The 27,927-nt window shown below is 39.8% G+C and overlaps 2 protein-coding genes across 3 annotated transcripts; one reads left to right on the top strand and one right to left on the bottom strand.

Annotated features, from left to right (window-relative positions):
- Nucleotides 1-10,926: 10,926 nt before the first annotated feature.
- Nucleotides 10,927-14,799, top strand: LOC148412671 (uncharacterized). Of its 2 annotated transcripts, XM_088432366.1 has the most exons (7): nt 10,927-11,016; nt 11,089-11,139; nt 11,252-11,301; nt 11,365-11,521; nt 13,074-13,199; nt 13,281-13,308; nt 14,049-14,799. In XM_088432366.1, exons 1-7 carry the CDS (start codon nt 10,971-10,973, stop codon nt 14,173-14,175), a joined length of 585 nt encoding a protein of 194 aa, XP_088288492.1. In that variant the 5' UTR covers nt 10,927-10,970; the 3' UTR covers nt 14,176-14,799. The 2 variants fall into 2 exon arrangements, with proteins under 2 accessions (XP_088288492.1, XP_088288491.1); XM_088432365.1 differs by having other exon boundaries at nt 11,252-11,521.
- Nucleotides 13,693-17,695, bottom strand: ptafr (platelet-activating factor receptor). The gene is made up of 3 exons (XM_088432364.1): nt 17,650-17,695; nt 17,290-17,340; nt 13,693-16,721 (listed from the first exon to the last, which is right to left on the bottom strand). Exons 2-3 carry the CDS (start codon nt 17,302-17,304, stop codon nt 15,516-15,518), a joined length of 1,221 nt encoding a protein of 406 aa, XP_088288490.1. The 5' UTR covers nt 17,305-17,340; nt 17,650-17,695; the 3' UTR covers nt 13,693-15,515.
- Nucleotides 17,696-27,927: the final 10,232 nt, after the last annotated feature.

Genomic DNA, 27,927 nt, shown 5'->3' with positions numbered 1-27,927 from the left:
AATTAAAGCTGGAATTTGATGCAGTATTGGTGCCTTCAGGCACACATTGCGAAAATCACATGACCAAACCCAGCTAAAAAGTGAACCATGAAGTTTGGAATGCCATCTAAGGTCAATGACCTCAACGACAGTATTACAATACAAGTATTCCCTCCAAACCCTGTTTTGAAGGCCATATTTATTACTTCCCAAAATATATGGAAGAATTATTAGGAGGGGAACAAGGAGAAGAAGAAAAAAAGTGAAGAAGCAGCAGGAGAACAAAAAGGTAAAGAAAAACGAGGAAGAAGGTGAAGAAGGCAGAGACAAAGTAAAAGAACAAAAAGGTCAAAGAAAACAAGAATGAGAAGGTGAGGAAGAAGGAAGATGTAAAAAAAACAAGGAGTACAAGGCAAAGGAGAAGAAGGAGGAAGGGAAAGAAGAACCAAAACAAGGACAACAGAAGGAACATGAGCAAAGGGAAGGTGTAGGGGAGAACAAGAAGATGAAGAACTAAAAGAACAAGATGGAGGAGAAGTAGATGGAAAAGAACATGAGGAAAGGGAAGGAGGAGAAGAAGATGAAGGAGGACGGGAGATTATGATTTAGGACAAGGAGATAAGCAAGAAGGAGGAGAAGGACTTGGAGTTTAGAAGAAAATCGAAGAAAAGAAGAACCAGAACAAGGACAAAAAAAAAGGAACTTGAGGAAAAAGGAAAGACAAGAAGAAGAGGAAGGAAGATGAGAACAAGATGAAGGAGAAGGAGATAAAGAACAACAAGAAGAACAAGTAGAAAGGGAAGGAGGAGATTATGATTTAAGGAGAAGGTGATAAACAAGGAGGAGAAGGAGATGGAGTTGAGAAGAAGATAGAAGAAAAAGAAGAACCAGAATAAGGACAAAAGGAGGACCTTGAGAAAAGGGAAGGGGAAGAAAAGGAAGGATGAGAACAAAATAGAGAAGAAGAAAAAAGAACGACAAGAAGAACAAGTAAAAAGGGAATGAGGAGAGGGAGAAGAAGATGAAGGTGGAGGAGTAGATGATGATGTAGCACAAGGAGAAGAAGAAGGAAAAGAAGAACCAGAACAACAAGAGGAGGAGGAACTTGAGGAAAAAGAAAGGAGAAGAAGAGGAAGGAAGATGAGAACAAGATGAAGGAGAAGGAGATAAAGAACAAGAAGAAGAACAAGAAGAAAGGGAAGTAGGAGGAGATTATGATTTAGGACAAGGAGAAGGTGATAAACAAGAAGGAGGAGAAGGAGGTGGAGTTGAGAAGAAGATAGAAGAAAAAGAAGAACCAGAATAAGGACAAAAGGAGGACCTTGAGAAAAGGGAAGGAGAAGAAAAGGAAGGATGAGAACAAAATAGAGAAGGAGATAAAGAACGACAAGAAGAACAAGTAAAAAGGGAAAGAGGAGAGGGAGAAGAAGAAGATAAAGGTGGAGGAGTAGATGATGATGTAGCACAAGGAGAAGAAGAAGGAAAAGAAGAACCAGAACAACAAGAGGATGAGGAAAATGAAAAATGGGAAGGAGGAGAGGGAGAAGAAGATGATGGAGGAGGAGGGGGAGATGATGATGGACAAGAAGGACTAGAAGGAGATGAGAAGAAGAGGATAGAAGTTTCAAAACGATTGTATACAAAAAAAAATACGAACACTAAAAAGAAGAATTAAATTGCAGGAAATGGCAAAATCTCCTTTCATGTTATGAATCTTTTTCTTGATTAGATATGATGCAATAACCGGAAGATCTTCTGGGGGATCTCCTCAGCATTCAGGTTCCTCCACAGTCCACGTTTTGAGCGCTATTTGGAAAGGCCCGCGGTGTTTTCTCATTAGTGAGGCAACATTAAATGGTCCAATCTCACGCGCCTGCATCCGTCTAATAGAGAAGAGCGTATTAAAGCCGCGCAACAGGCACTTTGCTGCGGATTTCTTCACCTCCATTTAATTTAATCCATCCAGTAAATGCGGTGCGCGCCGAGTTTCCTCTTATCTTTGTTTACATAAAAGTAATGAAGTGGATGAAGCCTTGGGCCCAAAAGATTCATTCAGATTGATTGTGGCCACACAAAACGGCTGTGGTGAAACCTCTATGTACCGAGAACAAAACAATTGGAAAATGTCACCCTCGTATTGGCCCTGCGCCAGAATTTTATGGAATTAAGTTCCTTGACGCAGAACCCTAATTTGAGAATCCCCATGCGCCGCATTGTAAAATTCGCGTACCTTTGTCGCAAAAGCGCTCTCCTCTTTTTCAATTTTCCTCACATCACGCCCCACTTGCGTTCTGTGATGGGGAAAGGTGTTGGGAGGATGCGTTTAGCACTTACGCTGACGGTGGCGCGGGCAAGCCGGCGTTTAGCGAGGTGACACTCGGAATGGAGCGTACGCTACGTACAACTGGGACTTAACGCGGGTGTTAGAAGGGCCTCATGGGTCATGAAGTCACTAAATGGCAACAGTCGCTCTGGGCTCCCTGACGTTGTCATTAACACTTTTATGTCGAGGGGGTAGATGTGTTACAGGGCGTTGCCTTTACTTGCCGTAATTCTCCATATAGAAGGTGCTCTTTTTTTTCCTCAAAGTAAAGGCCAAAAGGATGTAGCTTGAGGTTGTTACGGGGTTATTTTCAATAAAAGAAGCGAGCAGGCTGAACCAATGTCCGAGTTTATCCTTGTTCACACACAGGAATTTTACTAAAACTTGTAAAAGTTGAAAGTGCACCAGTTATAGGACAAGCCATTTGACTCATTTATTTATTTATTTATGTATGTATTTACTGGCACTAACACACAATTATGAACTAGATGGAGGACAGATGATGCGCAACCTTGGGTTATTTATGGCAAAAACAACTCGAGCCACATCGCGAGGAAAAAGGAAAACTGAGCTTTGAGTGCATTCAATGTTACACTGGCGAGGCATTCACTGACCACTCACAATGTGGGAAATCTGAAACACACTTAACGCGCAACAAAAGTATAACTTACGGATATGAACACAAGAAAATCTAATGAATTTACAAAGGTGAGATTTGTTCAGTTTTGTCATTGCTTTTACATTGTTTTATTTTTGGATTGTCTACCAATAATGTCAAGAAAATAATATACTTTCATATAAAACATACAAGACAAAATAAAAGCATGCAACATTTTGCACTATAGCACAATTTAGCATTAAGTTGCTTCCTGTTCCAATTAATTTGCTCTTAATTTGAAAATGTGGACTGTTCCCATTACAGCATTCAATTAGATCTGCTCTGTCTTATTTATCAAACCTTGGAACTATATTTGTAGTTGACCCTAATGACACATTTATTCAGAAACTCCAGAAGATAGATGGTGTTTTATTTTTTGATTGTCAAAAAAAATTGCTTCACTAATGACAATATACTTCCATATGAAACTAAACTATTCAAAGGAGTAAAGCATTTTGCAACACTATAACGCAATTTAGCATTAGGTGACTTTCTGTTCCAATGAATTTGCTCTTAATTTGAAAACTTGCACTGTTCCTGTCACCACATTAAATTCGATCCGCTGTGTCATCTGTGCCTTACTTATTAAACCTTAGAACTATATTTGGCATGTTTTATTCAACAACAACAACAGAAGATTGTGTCACGTTTGATTTTTGGCTTGTCTGCCAATTACATCGCTAATGACAATATCCTTTCAAATAAAACGTGACAAAATAGACGCGTACGTTCATTTTGCGATAGAGTTCGTATGCGACTAAGCGACAAGCTGCTTCCTGTTATAATCCATTTGCTCTTAATTCGAAAACAAACATGCACTGTTCCTGTCTCGGCATTAAATGAGACATTAAGCGCATTCGCGTAGGCCAAATTGAGAAGAGCTGAGTCAACCTGTTAAGATGTTTCACCTTGCAGTTTAACCCAACAAAGTCAAATTTGCTCAACTTCTGGTGAACGTAAATTAGGGATTCCACGACTCGCCATTTCTGTTTCCCTCCTCGCCTTTGCTTTCACCTACGCCTCCGACGGGGGGGGGGGGGGGATCGCAAAAGTGAAAACAATGAGCGTTATCACAACAGCCCCTGAATTGACAGAGATAAGGAAATTCATTAGGCGCCCGCTTGCTAATGACGTACGGGGGGATGAAATTACGGCAAGGACAAAGAGGGTGTGAGCGGGAAGAGGACACAGAACGCGTCGGAGGAAATGTAACACGGGGCTCGCTTGTCTCTTTGCCTTTGTTTTGCAGTTGGCCTCCCACTTCCCTGTCCGTCTGATATTTGCCGCCGTAGGAGGAAATCGAGGTTGAAAGTCACGTGCGCACGCTCGAATAGTTGGCCGGCTCGCCCAAGGTCGCCCCGAGCGCGGGACTCCATTTCCTCCGCTGGTTCGCAACCGCTGCGCCGCCGAACATTAGCGCGGCGTGAGAAATCATCAAGTCACAAACGATGGCTATTTACCGGTTGCGTTGAAGGTTAAGGGTGTCATTTGAATTTGGGAAAGATATTGAAGTGTTCTGGACTCGTGGTTTTTAGTGAGGTTTTTACAGACCGCTAGAAGACGGGTTAGGGTGGTAAAAACTTACAATATCGTATTTATTGTGCATTTTAGTGCTTAATTCAAACTTTAATCAGTTAGCCTTGGGTCCCAAGATGTTAAAGGGAGAAGTTAGAAGATGATTAGTGTGAATAGTTAGCCTCGCAAGTCAATATTGACGTAACTCCAAAGGTAAATTAGTTTCATTTCTCCTTTTTTTTATTTTGATGTTACTTAATTATATACATGTATATTATACATAAATAGCAGTTACAGTAGATGACTATTGTGTTGCTAATTTTTCATATGTATATAAAATGTTGATGTTTTTACCTGAGGTTTTCTTATGCGTTAGCTAATTAGCATAGGTTTCTATTGCCCACAATACGACAATTTCACCTTACATCCCAACTCCAAAACGGATTAATTGCACATTTATGTTGTTATTATTATATGATGATGATTATTATGATTATGATTCTTATTATTATTAGTATAAAATACCGATGGGTCAAATAAATCCCAGGGGTTGTAACCTGATCTATGGAAGTGGGATTTTTTTTTTGAACTAATTTTCAAAATATCTTAGACTTATGGATACGTAATATTTGCCATAAGTTCTATTTTTATCAACAACAACAAAAAAATCGGTAATAAAAGGGTTAAGAAGCATGTCATATCAACCTATTTGCCTATTTTTTTTTTTGTTGTACATATCCTCTCAACCATGCAACTTTTTGGTACAGTACACAGGAATATTTTTGTAACCTAGCATCTCATCGTGTTCCGTGAACGTGAACAGACGCATGCTATTATTTTTTCCCCAAGCACTAACAAGCAACCAAGCTATAAATAAAACAAAAGCCTTTAATTTTCCCAAAATCCAAAGTGCGCCCTCCAATCCGCTGCACGTTGTGTGTGTATCTGTAAAAACGTTATTGTGCAACGTTGGTAAAATACAGACGTCAAGAATATGGACTATGCTAGCAGCGATAAAACAATCGGAGAACATTACGCAATACATACAGTATGAACATATGCTGGCAGCAATAAACCAAATTTTGACAAGATCCTCATCCTTTTGGGATATTCGTTTCATGTATATATTTGAAAAGGAACTTTATACAATGTAAACGTGCCTTTGTTAGCTCATTTAAGCAAATCTGTGCTAAAGTAATTATTAATTACAATGCTCTAGTATGGTGTTGTGTTTTGAGGTTTTGCTATTGCAAAATTCATACTTTGGCTCATTAAATTTAGGAAACACCGCGCTGGCTAATAAATAACAGGTTGGGGTACGGGGGTTTGTTTTACTCTCTTGCGGACGTAAACTAGAGGGGCAAAACAAACGGCGCCGAGTCAAGGGTTATCCACCGACGGACTGCAAATTCATTTGCGACACATGAAACATAATCCGGACGTCAGATCACGCTGAACACGATCGCACGCACACAGATACACGAGTACCATCTGGTGCCCGTTCCGCGGCCCGCTGGCTCCCATGTTGGATTACCCCCCACAGTATTTACTTTTTTGCAAATCCAGCCGGCAGCCTCTGATAGGCGCCATCTGTAATCTGAAGGTTATATTTACATCGCGTGTGTGTGTGTGCGTGCACATTTGGTAATTTGTCCCCCGCTCGGCGCTGGGATGGTATCATATTCCCCGCGACATCTGCTCAACATGAGGCTGAGGGCAGCATCTGTACGGTGGGGTAGCGGGACAAAAAGGGCCGCCTGAGTATCATCGTGACATCGGTGTGCGCGCACACACGCTCAACACTGGTCAATTGATTATGTGGATTCTGTTCGGATCGTTTCGAAAAAAGGGTTCATCTGTTTCGTTCGTGTCTTGTTTTTGAGGTCCCCAGTTTACGACATAATAAGTAGAAAGTATGAATTGCACTCATTATTTTTTTGTTTTCCTGTCCGTCGGCTTCTCGACCGCCGCTCAATAGCATGGTGCAAAAACAAACAAAAAAAATCATAGGAAATGCAATATAACATTGGTTTAAAATGCATTAAAAAATGTAGAATTTAATGAGAGTGTGTGGGTCCAAACTGGGATGATAAACATACGCGTAATTCGAATTTAGTACGCCAAGCTGCAACAGTTTAGAATTTGCAGCATGGTTGGGATTTAAACTTTAACATGATTATGTATTTAGCGTGACGTTTCAACTCCCTAGTGTTTTTTTCTTTTGCAAAGAAATCGTTGAAAAAGTCCCATAATGGTACCGTGTATGCACAATTGTTAAATGGGAAGTCAAACTCAAAATTTTCTTCACAATTTGCTTCACAGTGGCCCATTTGTGTGCCTTCATTAGCCTAAACATGAAATTCAGATTAATATTTTATGTGTGGAATTTACATTAAGCAGGAAAATTCACAGTTTTATCCACCTCTGAGGTAGCCATTTTGTCACTTGCTTGGCAGACAAACTCATGGCTCATCTGTTTTCTGTTTGGTCACGTGACTTTGGCGAGCTGAGCGGTGATTGGTTGTCACATGAGCAACCGTGATGTCATTTTAAGTCGACAGCAAGGAGCGGTTGGAAAATGGGTAAATTTTAATGCTGAATTCATATTTCCCATACGCAATCATTTAATTATTTTTGGGGTGACTTTCCCTTTAACGTCCGTTAGCTTAATGCTAACTCCATTAGAAACACCACAAACAGGGTCAATAATTGAGAAAATGGCGATTTAAACACAAATCTAAACACTAGCGGGCGTATACAAGTATTCTTTAGATTCTGTGAAGTATGACTGACATTACAGTGGCAATCTATCATTTGTCTGCATTATTTTGCTTTCAAGGGGCTAATGTGTAAAATAAGGAGCAGCACAATAGCCATTGAATAAAAAATTTTCGCCTTAAAGTGAAACGTCTTTGTATGTTATTTCTGTAAGAGCCCATATTTGTCAAATTGCAAGCGCACACGCGAGCATCAAGTCAAGTCTCCCATATTTCAACAAGACAGCGAAATGAGGTTAAAAATAAAAAGTTCCCGTGAAAATTTAATGTTTTTTTTGCCAACGACCTAAGTCAAAAGCAAGCTGAGACTGCAAATGAATTTGCCGGGGGTTGCCATGTGCATGGCGCTGTCACTTTTGTGGCGCGATGAAATATGACAGAAAGCACTGTGCCATTTCCTGCCTGGCACAGGAAGCGCCCATCTGGACGCCAGTGCTGTCCGTCCTTTTGTTGTTGTTATTGCTGTTCCACGCTGTTGCAATGTCTCGTGACATGCCGCCGCTCGTTTCTACGCTGTTTGCGAAGCGCCGCGCGGGGGTGAACGGAGGGAAATGGAGGGGAAACACTTGTTAGTTTAAAATGCCACTTGGAGCTAAAAGTGGATAAACGCAACGCTGTTTTTTTTGTTTCCTAGGGGGCTTTTTGGCGGACAAGGCAATGGCATTTTGAAGTGAGGTATTTTATAATATCGAATAGCCAACCTTTTATGAACTTGTAACGGATTCTCTTGGTGTGAAACAAAGGTCACGACGACAGGAAAAGGGGGTGTTTTTATTGTCTTGTAAAACAGACACGTGGAGTTGAGTGATCAAACTGGGTGGAAAGGGTAACATAGGAAAATTTTACATGTGCCGTTGCATAGGCAGGAAGTACAGATGACAAATTTTACACTTGCGCTTTATTACCGTATTTCCCAAGCAGTAGCAACGGCAACCGTTTCAGGATGCCAGCGTCAAAGTGCGCAGTCAATTTCAGCTATTAACTTCTATAAAGTAATCCGACTGCTAGCTTGTGGCTAGCGTGACACTGTGCTAAACGCTGACGCCATACAATAAAATATCAGTATAATAAAGTCGATTTTTTAGTGCACTGAATTGGCGACGGAACATTGTGTTGTTTACATCTTGAGTCGCAAATCTCAACTCGCTTCAGGGGAATCAGTGCAGTATAAAGTCAAGTCACAATTATTGTGTCTTGCTTCTGAGAAGAACTTCAAAATAAAAGCAGTCAAAGGTGTTTGTGAGCATATGCAAAAAGGCCTCAAAAGGAATTTAACATGTACAGTGTGAGCATGTGTTAAGACAAGGCTTGACCTTTTTAAAAACATGTAGCAAAGACTCTCCGCTAACAGCCCAGGCTAAACTTATATCCTGCCTGACGTAAAATATACGAAAATCTTTGTATCAAGTTGAACTGTGTTTACTTCGAGAGACTCCCTTGATACCAATTGCTAGCTTACTTTACGATTAGTCGGGGTCGCTCACCATCGTGTTACTTAATCTCTCCTAATGCAGTAGTAAACTGATAATTGCACACCTTGTACCCCGTCACTACGTAAACTAGTTCATTGTACGCCTCGAGAGGCGCACTTGACAGCAACCCATACGTCTGTGACATCCCCACGGAGAAGCCAAACGGTAGCCGCTACTCATCATCACGGCAATTTAAGGCAAGCAAATGTGACTGGATGCCATCCTTCCTCAAGCGTTACCGCCGAGCAACGTAATAATGTCGCCTCTTCAAAAGACAAGTGACTGCAGCCCCCAATAGACCTGATGGTGCTCACAAGATGGAGGGGGTTGCGTGACAGTCAACTATATGCAAACAACAAAAATGTGATATTGTTATCAGTGGTGGGAAGTGGACCCCCCCGCCATTGGGAATTTTCCGTTCCGTAGTGGAGATCGTAAGGCGAAATCGTCATATGCTGAACAATAGAAACCGACGGTAATTAGCTAATGCGCATCAAACGCCAGGTAAAACTGTGTATACATATTAAAAATTAGTAACAAAATTTTCCACTATTTTCAGTCAGAAATATATACTAAATGTCCCATCCCATCCTAAAGCATTTCACTGAGCGTCAATAGTTGAATTCATGAGCAAGCCCGTTCCCTTTCCCCTCGAGTTCAACTGTATCGGTTTTTGAGTACTTTTCTCACTTCTGATTTTTTTTTTTTTTTATAAAGGATGTTTTTGTTTTTCTTAACCAAAATGCTAAAACAGAGCCTATGAGAAGTAAAACCCTCCCCACCACAAAGCCAAACTGCTCAAAGATTGAAAGGTAGTGGGCGCTCTCTGGCGGCCAAAATTATATATGCTCAAACGACTGTCAAAAGGAACATTTTTGATACAGCTCTGATTTGGATTATTAAATAAATTCCAATTAATTAGATTTTAAAAAAGTTAAGTTAGTTAAGATTTTTTTTTCAGTATAAAAACATTTTCAGTTACTTTCTGACAGCACCCTGCGTGTTGTAACCAGGAGGCATGTCCTGCATCCTGCAGATGATAAGCATTATTAGCACATGAAAGTCTTAAAATAAAATATATAATTTGCGCTCCCCACACACACACACACACACACACACACACACACACACACACACACACTCCTTAAGTGGTAATGTGCGACTCAACAGGCATGACTGTGGCACATCTGGGACAAGCAGAATAATGAAGGAATGAGTAATGAGTTATGAAATAATTATGATGAATAATGACTCTACATGTGCACATGTTACGCGCACATATGACAAGTGCATGACTATTTATCTTGACTTAACGCTGTGGTATGTTCGGCTGTCCAAACAGGTTAATTAGGAGGAAGTCACGATGCTTTTTGTTGAGTATTTTATTGTTTTATGGGTTTTTTTTCCAGTATGTAGAAGAAAGTGTAATAGAACGAGTACAATGACAAAATGAATATTAGTAGGAAGTTAAAAATTGCATCATAGATATCGGGTGTGGGTCTACGGCTTTGTCTAACATTCAGAAAAGACATCTTTAAAAAAAAAAAAAACTTTTAAAGCATCCTTTACTTTGAAACAATAGTACCGGTACTTTGAAAGCATTTATGAATCCTAACCGTATTTTGCAACCTAGACCCTACTTTGAAAGCCAAATATTAAAATATTAAAACCACAACACTTTTTTTGAAAACTTTAAAAACAGAATGCTACTTTGAAATCATAATCCTACTTTTGAAGCCCTATTTGTGCACACTTTGCTAACTATACAATATGCATTTTCTTTAATTTTGTCAATGCTTTTAAAGGCCTAATAAACAAAGTTGTTTTTTTTTCCTTCTACCACTCAAATTGTTCATTTTAAAACCTACCCCTTCTTTTTACCCCTATTCCTAATTTAAAACCCTACTTGAGAACCCCAAACCCTACTTTGAGAGTCCTTTCAAGCCCAGCGGATGTGGGAAGAAAAACAGGAAGTAGAAACTATAAAATACAACCGATGGCGAAACTTTAACCGACAAAATTAATTGGACAACGCCTTGTAACTTTGTATTCATGGTGCATTTTGTTTCTCTTTCATAAAAAACGAAGAAAAAAAACAATAAATGTTAAAAAAAAAGTGGATCCTATCACAGATCATGCGCAAGGGAAGTCATCACTTCCCCTCTCATCCCTTTGCCTGGTCTCACTTCCTCCAAGCTCACCTGAGATTTAACTCACATGTGACTGACAGCGCGTCAGTCAAGAGAATGGCCGTGTCACGCCGACTTTTCTTATGCGCCGTCTTCTTCGCAGGTAAAAAATGACCTTGTATCATATCGCACGATATGCAGATGCTTATATCCGAATTTGCCATTGTTTTGACAGTTGTCGCCCAGTATGCAGTAAGCGTCGCCGCCGCAGAGGACATTTTTTACGGTAACCCTATAATCCAAACAGAATCTTATACGGTTACAACTTTTTGAATAGAAACTAGACAACTTCCTTGTCATTTTTTAAAATTTCGACTTTTCTTTTTTTCTCCTCCCAGCTCTGCAACTGACAGTCACACCGGACTACCCGGTGTCGGCGGGTCAAAAGGTCAGCCTGCACTGCGACGCACCGACCCCGCCGGACTTCCACATCTGGTACTTGCAACGACAGAGGAAAGAGACGTGGGAGATAGCCGCCGAGGGGGCGGAGCTCACCCTGAGCGAGCCGCATCAGAGCGGGCTGTACCGCTGCCTCGCGCAAAGCTCCAACCGCAGCGACAGCGTCAGTCCCAGTCGCGCCGTTTTTATCGTCGACGTGCATGTAACGGGTTCGTTTTGCTTTTTACAGCCTTTTATCGGCCTTAAAGGGAAAGGCGACCCATAAATATTCTTAACTAACATTTTCTATGAAACTGTATCCAAAATAAACTCGTTTATCTATCTGAGGGGCGGCCATTTTGTCTGTTGCCGTTGACAGGAAATGACATAACGGTTATTCGGAGTTCGGGTCGCGACAAATCACTGCTTAGCTTGCAAACGTCACGTGACCGGTCAGGATTAGTTGGCGAGCAACTGTGACGTCGTTTTCAGTCGACAGCAAGAGACAAAATGGCCGCCCCTTGAGCTGGATAAAAACAGATGGATTTTTTTGGACTAGTGGGGTAAAGAAAATTTATGTTAAGTGTACGTAGACTTATTGTTTCATTATGAGATAACTTGTCTCAAAAGTAATTTTCTTTATTCTGATAATCTTAACCCCTGGAGGAAATTTTGCCCCCATATCGGGATTTTTGATGTTTTTGATATCTCAAAGGAAAAGCGTCGAAAAAACACAAGGAGGCTAAAATATTGCAATAGTTTGTCAAAACATGACTTTCAATATGCCACACTGCCGTCTTTGCAAAACGAGAGGTCGAGACGTACACCCTATAGGTGAGAAATTTAGCCCATGTCGGGCTCATTTACTGCCATTCAAAATTGGAAATTTTGTCAATTTTGGACATGTTGAAAACCCGATTTTTTATCATGCATTTCCCACGATTTGTGCATTAATCCTTTCAACGGTACCGCATCAATGCAGCACAATAGAAATTTTTGTGTTGACACCCCAAAACCACTGGGTGGTGCTAGCGGCCAATTTATGACATTTGCAAGACTTTCAATGACTTTGATGATTGGCTTAGCCTGAACTCCAAGTCAATTTCATAAATATATAAATATACAATGTACTTTTTCTATGATCGCGTTTTTACACAAATTTTCCCAAAATTTTTCCTTGGAGATAGCCACTTTTTTGTTTCAATAATTTAGAATATAAATAATAATTATTCCAAAAAATTCCTTGGAAAATTGACATTGAATTTGAGTGAAGGACTTCCTGTTTTTTTTCAAGTCAATATTAACCCTTGTTTTTTCACTTTAGTGACGTCAACGTTTTATTTCATTCTCTTAATATCAGGACATCTTGCATGAAATATAAACTCATAACTCTTAAGCCTTGTAACTTCAGCATTTCATAAGACGTTACAGGGATTCAAACAATATAATTTCCCTACTTTACTATGACAAAATACAGTTTTTCTCAATAAAAAAATGACATTGGTCAGAATAATGAACTCACTAATTCAAAACTCAATACAGATATTTCACTTTTTTTTTTTTAATGGACCAATACCTGTTTTAACATTTGCCAACGTCATGTAAATTAGTGGTGGAAAGACTGACTAATGTTTGTACTTGATTTCACTGTTGCAAAACACTTATCAAGCCTTGTGGTGACACCACCATGATCTCAACTTCTTGTCAGTCATCAAGCCAACATGTACGCTGACGTACATCTGACCTTCCTTTTTTTTTGTCTACTGTTTATTTATTTTACAGAGAACGTAGGAATAATCGCCTTTGCTGTCTCTCTTCTGGCCTTGCTTATGAATATGGCAATCATGTTTTGGCTGGGCTGGCAAAGAATTCGAGACAAGGGGGGCCCAAGGAGCACGGGCGCTGAAGGTACAACGTTGCGCAACAGAGAAACCTTAAAAAAAGGCAAATGTATTTCTAACTGGTGTTTTCTTGTTGACATTTTACAAGGTTTCCCGAGCGCTGCAAAGGAACCAAAGTAAGCCGCGAATGTTTCGTGATTTATTATTTATGTGAATGGGGAAGTATCCTGCGGGTATATAAACTTTGGATTAAGACTTGTGAGTATGAAGTGGAGATGCAACAATTACATTTATTTAAAGACAACTAAATAATGATAAAAATTATTTTGATCATCAATTAATCATGGGATTTTTCTGAAATTGTCCAAATGGTCCAAATTTCAGCTTCTCAACAGTAAACTGATTTATGTAGTCCTCTATGAGATTTTCTTTCAATATGAAATGAGCTTTTACTTTGAAAAAAAAAGTTTATGAACTTTCTGATAGATACACGTATATATATATATATATATATATATATATATATATATATATATATATATATATGTATCGAGTATATATATTAATTTTTCAACAACTATTTTCCACAAATCTTGTAACAAATATGTACTTGGGCAAAATCTTGTTTTGCTCTCTTATGGTCTGCATTTTTGCAATTTTTTTCAAGGAGCTGTCATGTAACTTTTTAAAACTACATGAGTCAGTAACTCTGAAGTTTGTGATTTAATTGTCTAGCTGCCACAGGAAGCAAAAAAACGGAGTTATTCTCTGTTTAACACTTTCTAAAATATAAAATAATTATTCTCTAATAATGATTCTAACAGTAGAATCAGATAGGTGTGCTATTAGTTATTAGATATTTTTCCACATTGAAAAGTACATGTTTAATGTTTTTGTTTATTTCTTTGCATCGCAGTGGAGGTCTCCCCCAGGCCGAAAATGACAAGCACGTGTACATGAATTACTCAAGCACAAACCTAACCTACACAGATCTGGATCCCACCAGCGCCACGGCGGACAGCGCGTACGCAGCTCTGCCGTGAACATCCCATAACGCGGATATATCGGGCGAACGTGAAGGCCGACTCGTAGAATCAATCTCGTGGAGAAAACATCTTGCCGACCGTCCGCAGCGTTCGCTTACTGCTTGTAAACTCGTCGCTATGGTGAAAAACACGCCGGAACATTTTTGAAACGAGCCCACGGTATGCCAGTGGAGACATTTGCTGTTTTGTTTGAAAACTCGAGGAGTATTCTGGTACTTCTGCACCCTCATTTTTCACTGGAGGCAAATGCTCGATTTGATTTGGCACCATATCAAATAAAAGGCAGTGACTACATAAACTCGCCCCCGCGTCTAAATGGCAGAATTATCTATGGTTAGTTCTTGTGGCGTATTCTCATCAAATGAGAGACTTGCAAAGAATCTCACAAACTGTGGTTGAAAAACTTCTTCTTTTTTGTGCGTACTTCACACAGGAAGCTGGCGTGACGCAATTCAGTCTGTACATTTAAAAAAAAAAAAAAAAAAAAATGCCAGCAAGGCTTTCTCTTCTGGCTCTAAACGGCGGCCGTTAAGATTTCCAAGCCGAACTTGAAGAAATGATCAGTCAGGAAGATAGTGGTCATTTTAAAATACTGAAGGATAGCGAGAATTATCAACGCTTTAAAATGGTCAGCACTAAAGAAAAAAAAAACTATTTTGTTCATTTAATTTTCAGTTGTAAGATTCATTTCAATAAATAGTTATGGGACTTCACTAACTGTTGCAATGATTTTGTTCATTTGGAATTGAATTTTTTTCGAATATGAGGTGGATTATCAAAACACGATGCATCTGCTCCTCGTCCCGCCCTTTTTTCCAATTTTTTTTGTGGCCCTTGAGTCAAAACGTTTTCCCACCCCCGGTCTAAAGATTCCAACACAAACTCACATTTTTCTTCAAGTGAATTTTACTGCCTAATCTCTTTCCTTGATAGTGATTATATTTGCTTCTTGTCTTGTTTATTTTTTTCCAGTCCAATGAGATTTGTCATGTCACTGGAATCTCTCAGCATCAGGAGCGCCACTCGATGTTTCTCTGAGCAAACAGGTTTCATACGCGTCCTCGAGGGGCCGAGCCCTCCGAGACATTATCACGCCCTCTGATTGGTCGCTCGGGGCAAAATCTGTCGGCTATCAAAACACATCTGACGAAGCCCTTCGGCATCTTTGACGGGCCGTCAAAGATCCGCTTTTACCGGGCTAGTGATGAATAAGTTAATTTTCGACGAGTCCACGTTGTAGTCCGCCGGGATCGGGTCCGGCCCCGATGAAGCGGTCCAGGAAACAGCTGTATGGAGGGGATGAGTCTAAACGTGACCTCCCGGTGTAAGATAATACTTCAGCGCTCCATGGTCGGGGCGTTTTTGATTCCGTTCATCTCCGGCTGTTGAAGCTCGTCGGGATGTTTCTGGCTCTGGTGCCGACTGTCCAGAGATATCTGCGAGGTGAGGGTGTTGGAGCAGCCCTCGCCCTTGGCCAGCCTCTTGAGATGGGCCGTGATGAATCGGCGAAACTTCCTGGTGGCGAAACAGTACACCACCGGATCCAGGATGCAGTTGAGGCCCATGAGAAGCAACGTGACCTGATGCGCGTCGTTGAGCGCCTGCACGGTCTCCCCGTCCCAGTCCACGTGTCCCCATCCGTTTTGGATCTGCAGCACCGCAAGAGTCCAGAAACCTTGAACGACGTGATGAGGCAGGAAGCACAGGACGAATACGCCCACCACCGCAATAAGCATCTGCACCGCCCTTCGTTTCACCCCCGTGGGTCTCCTGGATGAAGAGATCGTCGCGTTGGACTTCCTGGATAAAGCCGTCCCGGACTTCAACTCTGTCAGGGGGGCGCTTTGGGTGAACAAGGCTCGGGCGATGAGGAGGTTACACACCAGCACCAGCGCAAAAACCACAAAAAACACGGCGATGATGGCAAAATGCGTGGCGGCCACGACCCTTTTGGACGAGTCGTCCCCGTTCTGATAGCCCTCGAAACAGCGGGTGACGTTCCCGTCCCGGTTGGTGCCCGGGTTGGCGAGGAACGGAATAGCCATGGAGACGGTGGTCAACCAGATGACGACGCAAACGGCGATTCCCCGCCGCCTGTGGTCTGACGAGGCCGCGTCCAGGGGCCGCGTGACCGCCCAGTACCGGTTGACGCTGATGGCGCAGAGGAAGAGGACGGAGCAGTAGGTGTTGATGAAGAATAACGAGCCCGTCAATCGGCACAGGAAGTCTTTGTAGATCCACGTGCCTTGGCGGCTGTAATAGCCGATCCAGAAGGGGAGGGCGCACACAAAGAGCAGATCGGCGATGGTCAGGTTGGTCATGTAGATGCGGATTTCCCCCATGGCCTTGGCTTCTCGTAGGCGGCGCAGCACGAAAAGCACGTAGATGTTGGCAAAGAGGCCCACGATGAAGATGACGCCGTAGGCGGCGGGGAAAAGGTGATAACGAAAAGGCGAGTCCAGGAAGTTTGCGTCATCGCTAGGTGATAACGACGCATTCGCGACTGCTGTGGAGTTTTCTGTCGCGGGAAGCCATAAATCGCTCTGTAAGAGACAAAACACATCATGCTGGAATAACAAGAACCATTTGCAAAGGAAGTTGACAAAAAACGGATTTTTTTTACGAGATAACTGGTGGAAACACAACATTACAAGAAAAGGCCTTCGACCTCGAAGAAAATAAATCGCTGCAATTTAGACACGACGGAAAAGCCAAAAAAAAAAAAAAAGACTTGAAAAAATAAGGAACGTGAACCATTTGACTGTTACAAGAATCTGATGGCATTTCCTTCGAGCGGGAAGTCAAAATACCACCAATGAAAGGCAAAAAAGCACTCACACACGTTATATTTTCTGTGAAAACACATTTGAGTGTTTTAACAAGTGTTCCCTTGCGTGCTGTTTTGTCCATTCCCTTTCTCATGACATAAAAGGCATTTCACATCAAAAGAAAAAGATGCTATTGAAAAAAAGATTCTAGGGAGCTGAAATTTCACCCACGTCAAACTTCACATGGCACGGCCGCTCGGTTATCACGCTAGCAAAAACGTGCCATCTTTTGTCTAAAATACTGTGAGAATGATATTGGAAAAAAAAAAGTAGGAAGTTTTACCATGGTTCCTCGCATCCGGCAGTTCTTGTGTCCCGTCCACTTGTATTTCAACTGTGAAAGCAAGTTAGAACGCGTTAAGCGGAAGTCACCTTATTTCGATATGCGAAAAAGAAAACAATCCTTGCGCAATTTTTACATCTGCTTCTGATCAAGGATCTAACGATGCTTCTCCCAAAGTAATATTTCCCTTTTACAAGTTTCCCAAGCCCAACAACAGCTGCCAGATGTTTGAGGGTGAATATCTCATGCAATCATACGACTCATATCCTAAAGTACATCCTGAGCTTTTCAAATGCGAGGATTTTAAAGCGCGAAACTTGAAAATAGGATGTGAAAATCAAACGACGGCTTCTGACTTACCGCACGCCGCGTCTTCTTGTCTGTGTGTTATCTGCGCTTCTGGAAGTGTCGGAGGGAGTCAAAAAGAAGGAGGGCATCAAGTGTCAAGAAGAAGGAGGTGCAAATGTCTTGGGAAATCCCACATGGTGCAACTGACGGCATCGTCAGACGATTTTGAAGAAGACGCGCCCACTCCGGAGTTTTATTGTTGCTTCACATTGAAATGTGGTTTTTAATGAGGTCATTGTGTGCTATTGAATGGATTTATTTGATTGATATTCACGTTCCTGAATACCAGAGGCTTGACTCGGAGTTTTTTGATTGAGCTGCAAAACCCAAAGCGATTAAAAACACATATTGGGGAACTCATGCATACAGTACCTCTAATGGCAAAAAAAAGGGTATTAAAAGATTTATTTTCATTTTGAATGCTAGATAGCACCAAATTTGACTAATGTAACATGACCAAAGATCCTTGTCGGTAAAAGAACATTTTTTTAATCTTTGTACTACGAAAGTGTACATACAAGAGGAGTAGTAGTTATAAATGGTAACATTTTACACTTGTATGATGGTTAACAACGTTAAAATGTTTCTTGAAACGGTGAAGTGAAAGGAATGTCTGTTTCTTATTCTTTTGGAGAACTTTCGGGAAATTAAAAGTTTGTATGCCGTCATTTCCCCATTTGGCGTCATGTGATTATTTAGTTTTCATGTACTTTATTAAAAAAACGTAAAGTTCACTGTCTCCTACTTTGAGACACTTTTAAAACTCATGTTTAAATTACGTCAGTTTCCTTGGTAGCAAAGTTCTTGTATTTTGACTTTATCCCTGATATCTGCCGTTTTTATGCACGATCGATAATGATCATTTCTTGATCTTTTTTATGATTTTCTAGAAACAGCATACATGTGTATGCAGTAAATAAACATGTTATTTAATTCCTTCTTCTTCTTTTTTTTTTTTTAAATCGCAATTTGACATCATAATCCTCGCAAAACAGTACAATTGTAATCCCAGATCCACGTGGAACTCACACTGTTGAGAGTGGTGCTTTTGAGTTCAGAAGAGATGTTGGAAAGTGTTGCTTTAAAACCGCTAGAGGGCGGCACAGGACTTTTGGATCCTCTAAGTATTTTTTTTTTTTTAACCATGATTTTAAATTTTATTTGGTGCAATTATGGTGGTGCAACAAAATTGTGTAGAACATTCACCTCTAATTCGGATCTCAACAGTAGGTTACTCATTTCTTTCTTTATTTATTTATGTTGCCCTTCATGAAAAGGTGTTCATTAAATGCTATGTCGATATTTTCCCTTTTACTGAAAATGAATTTTACAAATAAACTACGGTCTGTCTCTACATGTGACAATATTTGTTAAACAATGGCCCTGATATTTGTTGGACAGGGTTCTTTTCAATCAGATTTCATCAGACACATAGGTAGATAGGTCAGTTATTCGATCGATCTGTCTATTAAAATATAAAGCCGTTATGTCCATTTAAATTTTGATGCTTCATTTTGCCAGCACGCTATTAGAGCACCTCTCATTTTTAGATTTGTAATCCGATTACAGCAGGCAGACCGTGATGGGCTGCACAGTTGTTTCCTCTCATGTAGTTTGACTAAGAGAGAGGGCAAAAGGCGAGCTGCCAGCACCTTAACAGCTTTTTTTTTTCATGGTCTAACAAGAGAGGCATTCCTGGAAGACACAGGGAAGGGAGGAAGCCATATTTGCAGAAGGCTCCATGTCCCGTCAACACCTATTTATGTTTCTTGGTGACAAAACCAAAGATGGGTGCGCTGACCAAACTGAGCGATTGGCTCTTTACAGTATATACAAAGTCAGTGCCTGGCACAGCGTTCCACTGGAAAATTTCTCTCAGGGAGTTTTACTGCATGCCAGAGGCTGAATTTTCAGGAAGTAACCCCCGCAGTTTGACAAAGTAGAACATGTGAGGTTAAGCTCTGTACGTCCAGATACATTCCAGTGTCAAGTTTTATCTTTTTTTGTGATCGATCAAAGCTCGATGAAAACTTTGATCATCTTTTTAAATACTTGAAGATCCAATTTTCACCAACAGATGGCACTGTTGTTGAAGAAATCTCGTTTGTCTTTTGCTTTAAAGCGAATACAATGAAGAAATTCGACTGTGAAAGCTTTATGTACAAAGTTCTTCATATGAGCATCTTTCCAAATGTATTATCACTTTTCCTGGTACTCTCTCTGCTGTTCAGGGCCGAAGGAAGCCCGTTGAGCACCATGAGAATTTTAGAGTTGAAGGATTGAAAAGTATCAAGTATATTAGGTATCATATCAGTGCAGATTCCTGTGATGAGAAAATTGAGTTTCATGAAGCGTTCATGATTTTTTTTCTACAGTTCAAGACAGATAAATGCTACATCAATAAAGCGTATTACCGTAAATTTTCTCTGCCTCTTTAATGAGTGCCATTATCAGCCTTATTTCAAGGTATCAGTACTTGCAATGGCAGCCAATATTGCTTGTGATCATTTTATCATCAGTAACTAGAAATGAGAAGAAATTGCAATATTGGGATTTTTTTTTAAGGAAATTGTGTATATATTTAGAAGTAGAAAGTAGATTTACTTCCCGTGAACCCTGCTAACTACAAAACTAAGCCACAAATAGTCAATGATGGCCATTTATGCAGTTTTATGGGAAAAAACTGCGCAAAGTTTGTTTTGCATTTCTCAAATGAGCCATGGAGTTAAAAAGTGTAGAAAATGATTTCAACCTTGTTTGTTTCTCAACATACAATGTATAAAATAAAGAGCCCCCAAAACAATAGAAAAATTCACCAATAGTCCCATTCTAATGGCCCATTCCCATTGAAAAACAGACAAAAACCAAAGATTTCCATTTAAATACTATACCTCTAAAGCTCTCCATTTTTTTTGTAACTTCACAATGAGTGTAGCACAAGAGCAACAATGCATTGAAGGCTACCAAGCAGCAATGCTGTAAGAGCTGCATGTCTTCGGATAAGTACATGTTTCCCCGCACGACATCACTGCCCCACATTTGGACTCATCCGGGTTATATGTGTTTAAATACAGGCCATAACCCACTCCCGCACAGCGAATTAAGCACATTAATCCTCATCCTCTCTGTTAAAAGAACAAAAAAAGCAGTAACGCCACATAAACCGAATCGGAGCGTAAATTCCTGCTTCGGTTGGTTTCAGTTCTCGACCTGCTTTATGATGTAGTCATGATATCGTCAGGTGACTATTGACCGGCTCAGCGGACCCTTACACTATTGACTGTGTGTAATTTGAGGGATGTGCATGGGATTATGTAGATTAGAGCACAGCTGCAGTGTTTGCAAGTGCTTCTGGATAAGATAAAAATGCCTCCTGTGTGAAACAAAAAAAAAAGAAAAAAAAATCAGAGGCCATGAGATGTGCGCCTTTTGGAGTGTTGATTTTGATGGTGAAGGATGTTTGCAATTAGGGAGGATGTTGGCTCTTCCTGAATCAGGTGGTCCGTACGCCATACAGTGCGAGGCGAGGCCTTCACAGGAAAAAAAAAAAAAAAAAAAAAAACACGTGTTGGCGCTTTTGCGTCGCCGTCTGTGTCGTGCATTTGCGTTGATGTCATTTGATATATGGGAACCACTTCCCACATGACAGAAACATGTGTGGGAATGCTCCCGGGCGGGGTGAAACAAGATAGATATGCATGGCTGCATGAAAAGATCCAAGTCTGTCCAACAGCTAAAGGCACTGAAGTCGGGATTTGACATTTCAGGAAAATTACATTTGAAAATACATTTACAGTGTATAATGCTAGATGCATTGTCCTTTTTGAAATAGCGTAAATTTTGGAGTGTAAGTAGCAACTTTTTTCTCATATTTGAGGCCCGAGGCTCACAGTCTGGTGCAGGTTTTTTTTTTTTTTATATTTTACTAGCCATTAGGGGGCAACCACCAGGAAAGAAATTGTGTGTATCCCGTACAGGTGTCATTTTATGGAATAACGATAAAATAGAACTGAAAAGATGTGAATCAATGGCTGTGCTCAAAGAGTGTTTTCAAAATAAACTATTGAAAATATATATAAAAAAAATACAAGTTAAATAAGTGCTTAATTACCCAATAACCCAATTTTAGGGTTGACTGGATTTTTGAGAAAATGGAAGGCTTTTGTTTGCAGAAATAGAACACTTTGACTTCTATTTTCTATGGTAAAATCTTCAGTTAAAAATGAAAAAATACAATCATGGTGTCTGTCATAAAATGTAAAAACACTCACATATGAAATTTTCAAGCTTTCCGGGGTTGTACGTTGATGCTGCCTTCACACCAGCGTTTGAAAGATTGCACTTCGGTGTTGACTTCTTTGGTATGTTCCCATCCTGTAGAAGGGAGGATTTTCAGAATTAATTGAACCCAAACCAGCTCAAAAACCTTACTTAACCTTCAGCACTTTAGTATGAAAAGTCATCAATGTAGTACTTGATTAGCCAAAGTAATCAATCATGCTAGTACTTGTTTATATAAAGTATTTGATTACTCCAGTACTTAAAACGTTTAATTATTTTAAACCCTCGTTTTTTGAAACACTTGAAACAAAATGTTAAAACAATATAAAGAAATAGCTGGGATTGAATGTTTGGATTCTTAAAAAAAAAGTAAAAATATATATTTGGGATTGAATGGGTTAGTTAATTATTTATGTGAAGATACTGGTCATGTTAATGATTTAAAAATGGGTTACTAAACTAGCCATTTTCCACACTGAAGAGTTATTCCTTAGTCTATACTTAATTTGACAAGTTAACAGTTTGTTTTTCTTTTATTTATTTGTTTAATATTATGTTGCACTGTTTTTGAGTTTTGGATTGTATCCCCCTGGCGTTGTTGCTTTTTTTTTTTTTTTTTTGCATTGTATTGTATTCTGTTATATTAAAACAAAAGTTAACAGTTGCTGTCGCCTGAAAATGACGTCACAAATAATACGATAACGACAACCGTCGGTCCAGCTTGTTCAGAGTTGTTGATTTATACATTTCATACTTTGCATTGAAGTTATGGAGAAAAATCCTTGTTAACATTATCTTCATGTGAAATGTAAAAGAATCACGTGTCAGTAAAAAAAAAAAAAAAAAAAATCCGTCAACATTTACAAAAGCTTCCAATCACGTGAGGCAGACAACAGGTGAGCCATGAGCACCGTGTGATTTAAGGTATTAATCGTACAGAGGAAAAAAATCGTTTGACAAAAGATTACCTTTAAACAAACAGTTCAATAAAATTTGTATCGCACATTGTGCTAATGTTACTGCAAATTTTCTGGTTTCAAATTGCTGTAATTTACCACCAATATGCGCACAATTGTTTTCAATGTTTAATGCTACATGAACGTCAATTTACCTGAAGGGGACATCTCGGGTTGTATAAATTTTCAGATTTGCCGTCCTCTTCCCAAGAATTACTTTTCCAGATTACTCTGTTTCCTCCTCCTTGTTATAAGTGCAACAAATCTCGTCACTTTTTCCATCCGTAAAAATTCATATTGCACTTATTTTTTTACAATAAGACTGATCCCCCCTGTGATTGACGCAGGTGTGGCCTCAGATGCCCGCTCAACTCGGCCTCTGATTGGTTCTCTCCTTTATCCCGCCTATTCAAGTTTCTGATTAGTTCTTTTCAGCTACCTGCGTACGAATCCCTTTTCTGATTGGATTACGTCTCGTAAAACTAACTGGTAATCTTTTTTTTTTTTAATTCATCTATTATTCAAAAATACACTTAGCATTAAATTTCAAACGGTTCATCAAAATGTAAATATTAATTTTAAATTAAAAAATAATTTTAAATACATTTGAAAACAATGCATTTGTAACTTGATTTTTTTTTAAATCGTAATTTGGAAGCTAGGTTCAAAGAAAAAAAAACTCGCTAGCTCCAGTCAGTATCACGTTCTACTTTCTACTTTTTTTTTTTTTTAATGTATACTGAACTCTAAAAAAGCTTATTTTTAAAAAATTGAAGTAATCATTCACAGCCAATATTCAGACTTCAATCCATTTAAAAATATGGGATATTTATCAACGGTATTGATGGAATGGAAATTAAGCCTGTTTTCTTTTTTCTGTGTAGTCTGCAAACTGTTCAGCCTGCATTTCCTTTTTTTTTTCTTGTTTTTGAACAAAGTCAATTATACTTGCAGTGTTTATTCTGCAGTATTCTGCAGTTGATTTTATTGCCATCTCCTATACTAGTCTTTTTTTTTTTTAATTGACATGTATATTTGACCACACTACAAGTCCCTGTTTTTTTGTAATACAAAAAGTAACTACATTCCCACACAAATGATTAGAGACTAAACAGCAATTTTCATTCAACTTTGGTGGATGACTGACAATGCACACAGTGTGCAACCTCCTATAATCATCAGGGGTATAATCATAAAAAGACTAAATGAGCAACCTGTAGGGGAATAAAAAGAACACCTGCATTGGACATAAGTGAACCGCTGACATTTTGCATTCCACAACCAAAAACCTGCCAACCAAAGCGAAGAAAAAGGCATTAAAAAGCAGAGATTTGCTCCGAGTCAGCGTGTTACAAATGGGTTGCTTTTTTTAAATTTTTTATTAGAATACATATGGTCTGCTGTACAGTTGGCAGCTTACCTACATGCCACAGGAGAGTTAAAACATGCACAATGGATTAAGTCTAAAAAGGTGAACAGAAAAAAAAAAAAAAGTCATAAGCAGCCGCCTCCCACCACACCTTGGCAGCTCATACAAACTCATAAAAGCCTTTTATTGTGATTACATGTTTATGTCCGCGCACGACGTGAATTTACAGAAATAATGAAAGTGTCACATTACCCCTGCCTTCCCTGGTTTGATTGATGGTATGGTCCGAAAGTTCTTATTTGTGTGCGCGCTTCTTTCTTTGGCACAACAAACAGAAGAAGACGAACAAACCCTGACGGTAAGGGCCCAAACAAATAAGGGGACGCCCCCTCCTCCCTCAGGTTGTGAGAAATGTACTCAAACAACAAACACACACAAAAAAAACTCTCCAGGAGTGTGTCATAACAAAACAAAAAAAATATATATATATATATATATCGTTCTTAAAACCAAGATGGACAAATATATTCCATTAATAAGGCCCACTTTACAAAATTACATGATTTTTTTACCTTAAATAAAATCTATACGTTTCCAAAATAAGACATCTTTTTTTGTTTCTTCTAACAAAGAAATAAAATGGGAGATCCAGCTGGACTACAAACATGGCGGAATGATTTTGGCACAGGCTAAAGATGGAGGGAGCCCAAAAATGCATTTCATCTGGCGACATGATAGCAAACAGGTACACATAGCAGGTTTTGACCAGCAAAAAAAAAAATAAAAATGTGTGTGTGTGTGTGTGTGTGTGTGTGGGGGGGGGGGGGGGGGGGGGGGGGGGGGGGGAATAATCCATTGCAGATCTTAAAGTTAAGTGCTGGTTAAGTGCAGATTACAGTCTAGCCAGTAACACCATGACCCGCTAACAAAAATTTGGAGGATGAAAAATTAAGTACATCTGAAATTGAATTCTAGATTAAATTTTTGTCCATTGGCCAGTAGAGGATTTCGTGGAGAAGCAAACTCCTGGATGGCCACTAACACTGTGTTAGACAAAATGTCGATTTGGCGTTTTATTAACACAGAAAAACATCAGGATTTCTTCGGACAAAACTCCCGACGTGACATAAGAGGCACCAGTGCCAACAAGTTGGTATTAAAAGAAAAATACAGTTCTTGGATATAAAGATGAAAATAACTGACGTGACACCTAGCATTCAGGTTCAGGACGTTAGTTTTTGTCCGAATCTCGAAAACCTCAAGCACGGAGTTTCCAACAGCCTTGATCAAAGTCTGCTCTCGGAATAATGTTTTATCTATGACGATTCAGGATTTTACTTCAAGAGATCACGGCCCAGTGAAGTCATACTTTGGAAAGAAGACCAAGACCAGAAACCGAGAATTTTCTAAATCTAATTGGACGTCAGATTTTGGTGGGACGGACTTCTTGAGTTTTGAAGACGTTAGAATCAATCACGAAACAAGTTCCCGGTAGACGGCTTCTTCCTGAGACTGCTATGAACCAAAATCCAAACCTAACGATGTCCTGGATCGAAAGACAAAACGACTTTTTAGGAGAATCCTGGACAACTGGGAGAAGAAGATGGTCGGGGTTTCGAAATCCTTGCGAGATCACTAGCGACGACTGAGATGAAAAAACATTTGGGCTTTGTCGGATGTTTTACAAAATCAAGCTGCAAAGTGCATAGCAGGCGGATGGAATTCCAAAACCTTTGAACGCCTCACAAAAACAACAAGACGGATTTTCCAAGTGACAAATTACAAACTGAAATGGGATGCGACGTTATCTGTTTAGAAAAGCAGAAACCCGGACTGAGGACATTCCTGTGTTTTTTCCCTTTTTCTTTCTGCAAAGCTTTGGAGTGTCTGACAAAACACCATCAGGCTCGGTTGAGATGATCTTTCTTGTCCTTGGAAGCTAGCCCCTAACCCACTGAGGGTTTCGGCAAATGTAACTGATCTTGCCAGGGTTCCAACGAGGTCGCCAACGTTCTCCAAGATGAGCATTCGAAAATCAAACATTCAAAATTTCGCGGTACAGTCTGCTGAACATTTTGGCGAACGTTGGTGACCTCGAATGCGCAATGCTACCTTCAGGAACACTTGGCAACATTCACGGGATAAGGCATATAAGAGGACTGAAGATCCAAAAAAAAAAAAAAACCAACAGCAGGGATCTTCAAAACTGAAGCCAAACAGGAAGCTAGTTTATTGAGCTAACCAAGCCTGCGGTGATGTCACTCTTCAGCGATGACACAATTCAGATCCAAAATCCGTCAATATTAACGACGGCGCTTAAGAAAGCGGACACCCTCGTCCGTTCGACCGCCGTCTCGCCGTCCGACGCATCGCCGCCGCATTTAGACGGCGGCGGGTCAGACGAGACCCTAATGACAAGATTAGATGCAGCCAAGCACTTTAACCTTTGGGTTTAACGTTTGTCGTGATCCGGTGACGGGATCTCGGTCTCCGCTTCAAGAGGACAAGCGCCGCCTTCAAGGAATGTGGACTTTGGAAACCCTCGAAAGGAAAACGGCGCTTAGCCAAGAGAGGGACTGTGTGATCGCATCTTGGCGTATGCGACGTGAGGTTCTAACAAGATGTCATGGGGTTTGGATTTTCCCTTCCGACAAGGCAAATCTTAAGGAAATTCTCTGCTTTCCTGCTTCTCCGGGAGGATTTGAAGTACACTGAGAAACTTGTTTCGAAATCCATCAGGGAAGAATGTGTTCCCCTTCCACTAAAACCGACGTTAGCTCGAATTTTCTAGCGGATCTTAGATGATTTATAAACCAGAGCAAAGCTTTTCTTATGAGTACTCAAGCACTGAATAGAAAGATCAAAGTAAACCAAAGTTATTTTGTTTCGTTTCCCGTTGAATCATGACGAGTGGTTGTGAACCGAGAGTCAAAAACTTCAGCGGTTTTTCTCTCAAAAGCGCAGTCTGTAAAAAGTCTGGGTGGTTTCTCCAGGATAGAATTTCTACACCATTGATGTTTTTTTTTTCCAGTAATTTTTTCATTCATATCACAAAAATAACAATGCATAACTGATTCACAACTTGGCCATAATGCTGAGTTGGAGAAATTTTTTGTTTGGTGAGGACAGGGTATTTTTTTCGCCCTAAAAACATTCATTTCCAATTTCGAGAATATTCATAAATATAAATGATATTGCATATTTCAGAGGAATCGGGTTTATTGAGAAAGTCTACTATCGGCTTCTAGAGTAAACACGGAATATTTTTCTTGCATTTTTCCACATCAAATTTCCCTTGAACTCAAAATTTGGCCAGCCAGTGAATAAAATTAATCACCTGATGTGCAAAGTTACTGTCTGCTGGTAAGCCAGAATGCAACGTCCCTCAACAGTTGCCCGTTCGATATAGAAGGGGAAAAAAAAAGCACCGTTGGAAATCCAGTATAAGCATAATTTTAAAAAACTATTTCCCCCTGCATGTGCATTTGAATGAGAAAGCAAGAAATAGTTGAGGAAAAATGATAACGCAACAGGAAGCGAATTACTGTGTGTAATGATGACTAAGCACAAAAACGTTCTCCGTTTGTTTTACAAAGCAAAAGGGTGGGGAACCTTTTTAGGGAAAATATTTTTTAACTCATTCAATCCCCAAAACATTTTTTTTTAACTTTTATCATCCAGACA

Source organism: Hippichthys cyanospilos, chromosome 14 (genome assembly GCF_059441005.1).
Source record: "Hippichthys cyanospilos isolate Australia breed blue-spotted pipefish chromosome 14, RoL_Hcya_1.0, whole genome shotgun sequence".
Lineage (NCBI taxonomy): Eukaryota > Metazoa > Chordata > Actinopteri > Syngnathiformes > Syngnathidae > Hippichthys > Hippichthys cyanospilos.
Note: the sequence above shows the minus strand (reverse complement) of the source record. Positions and strands in the feature narration are given on the sequence as shown.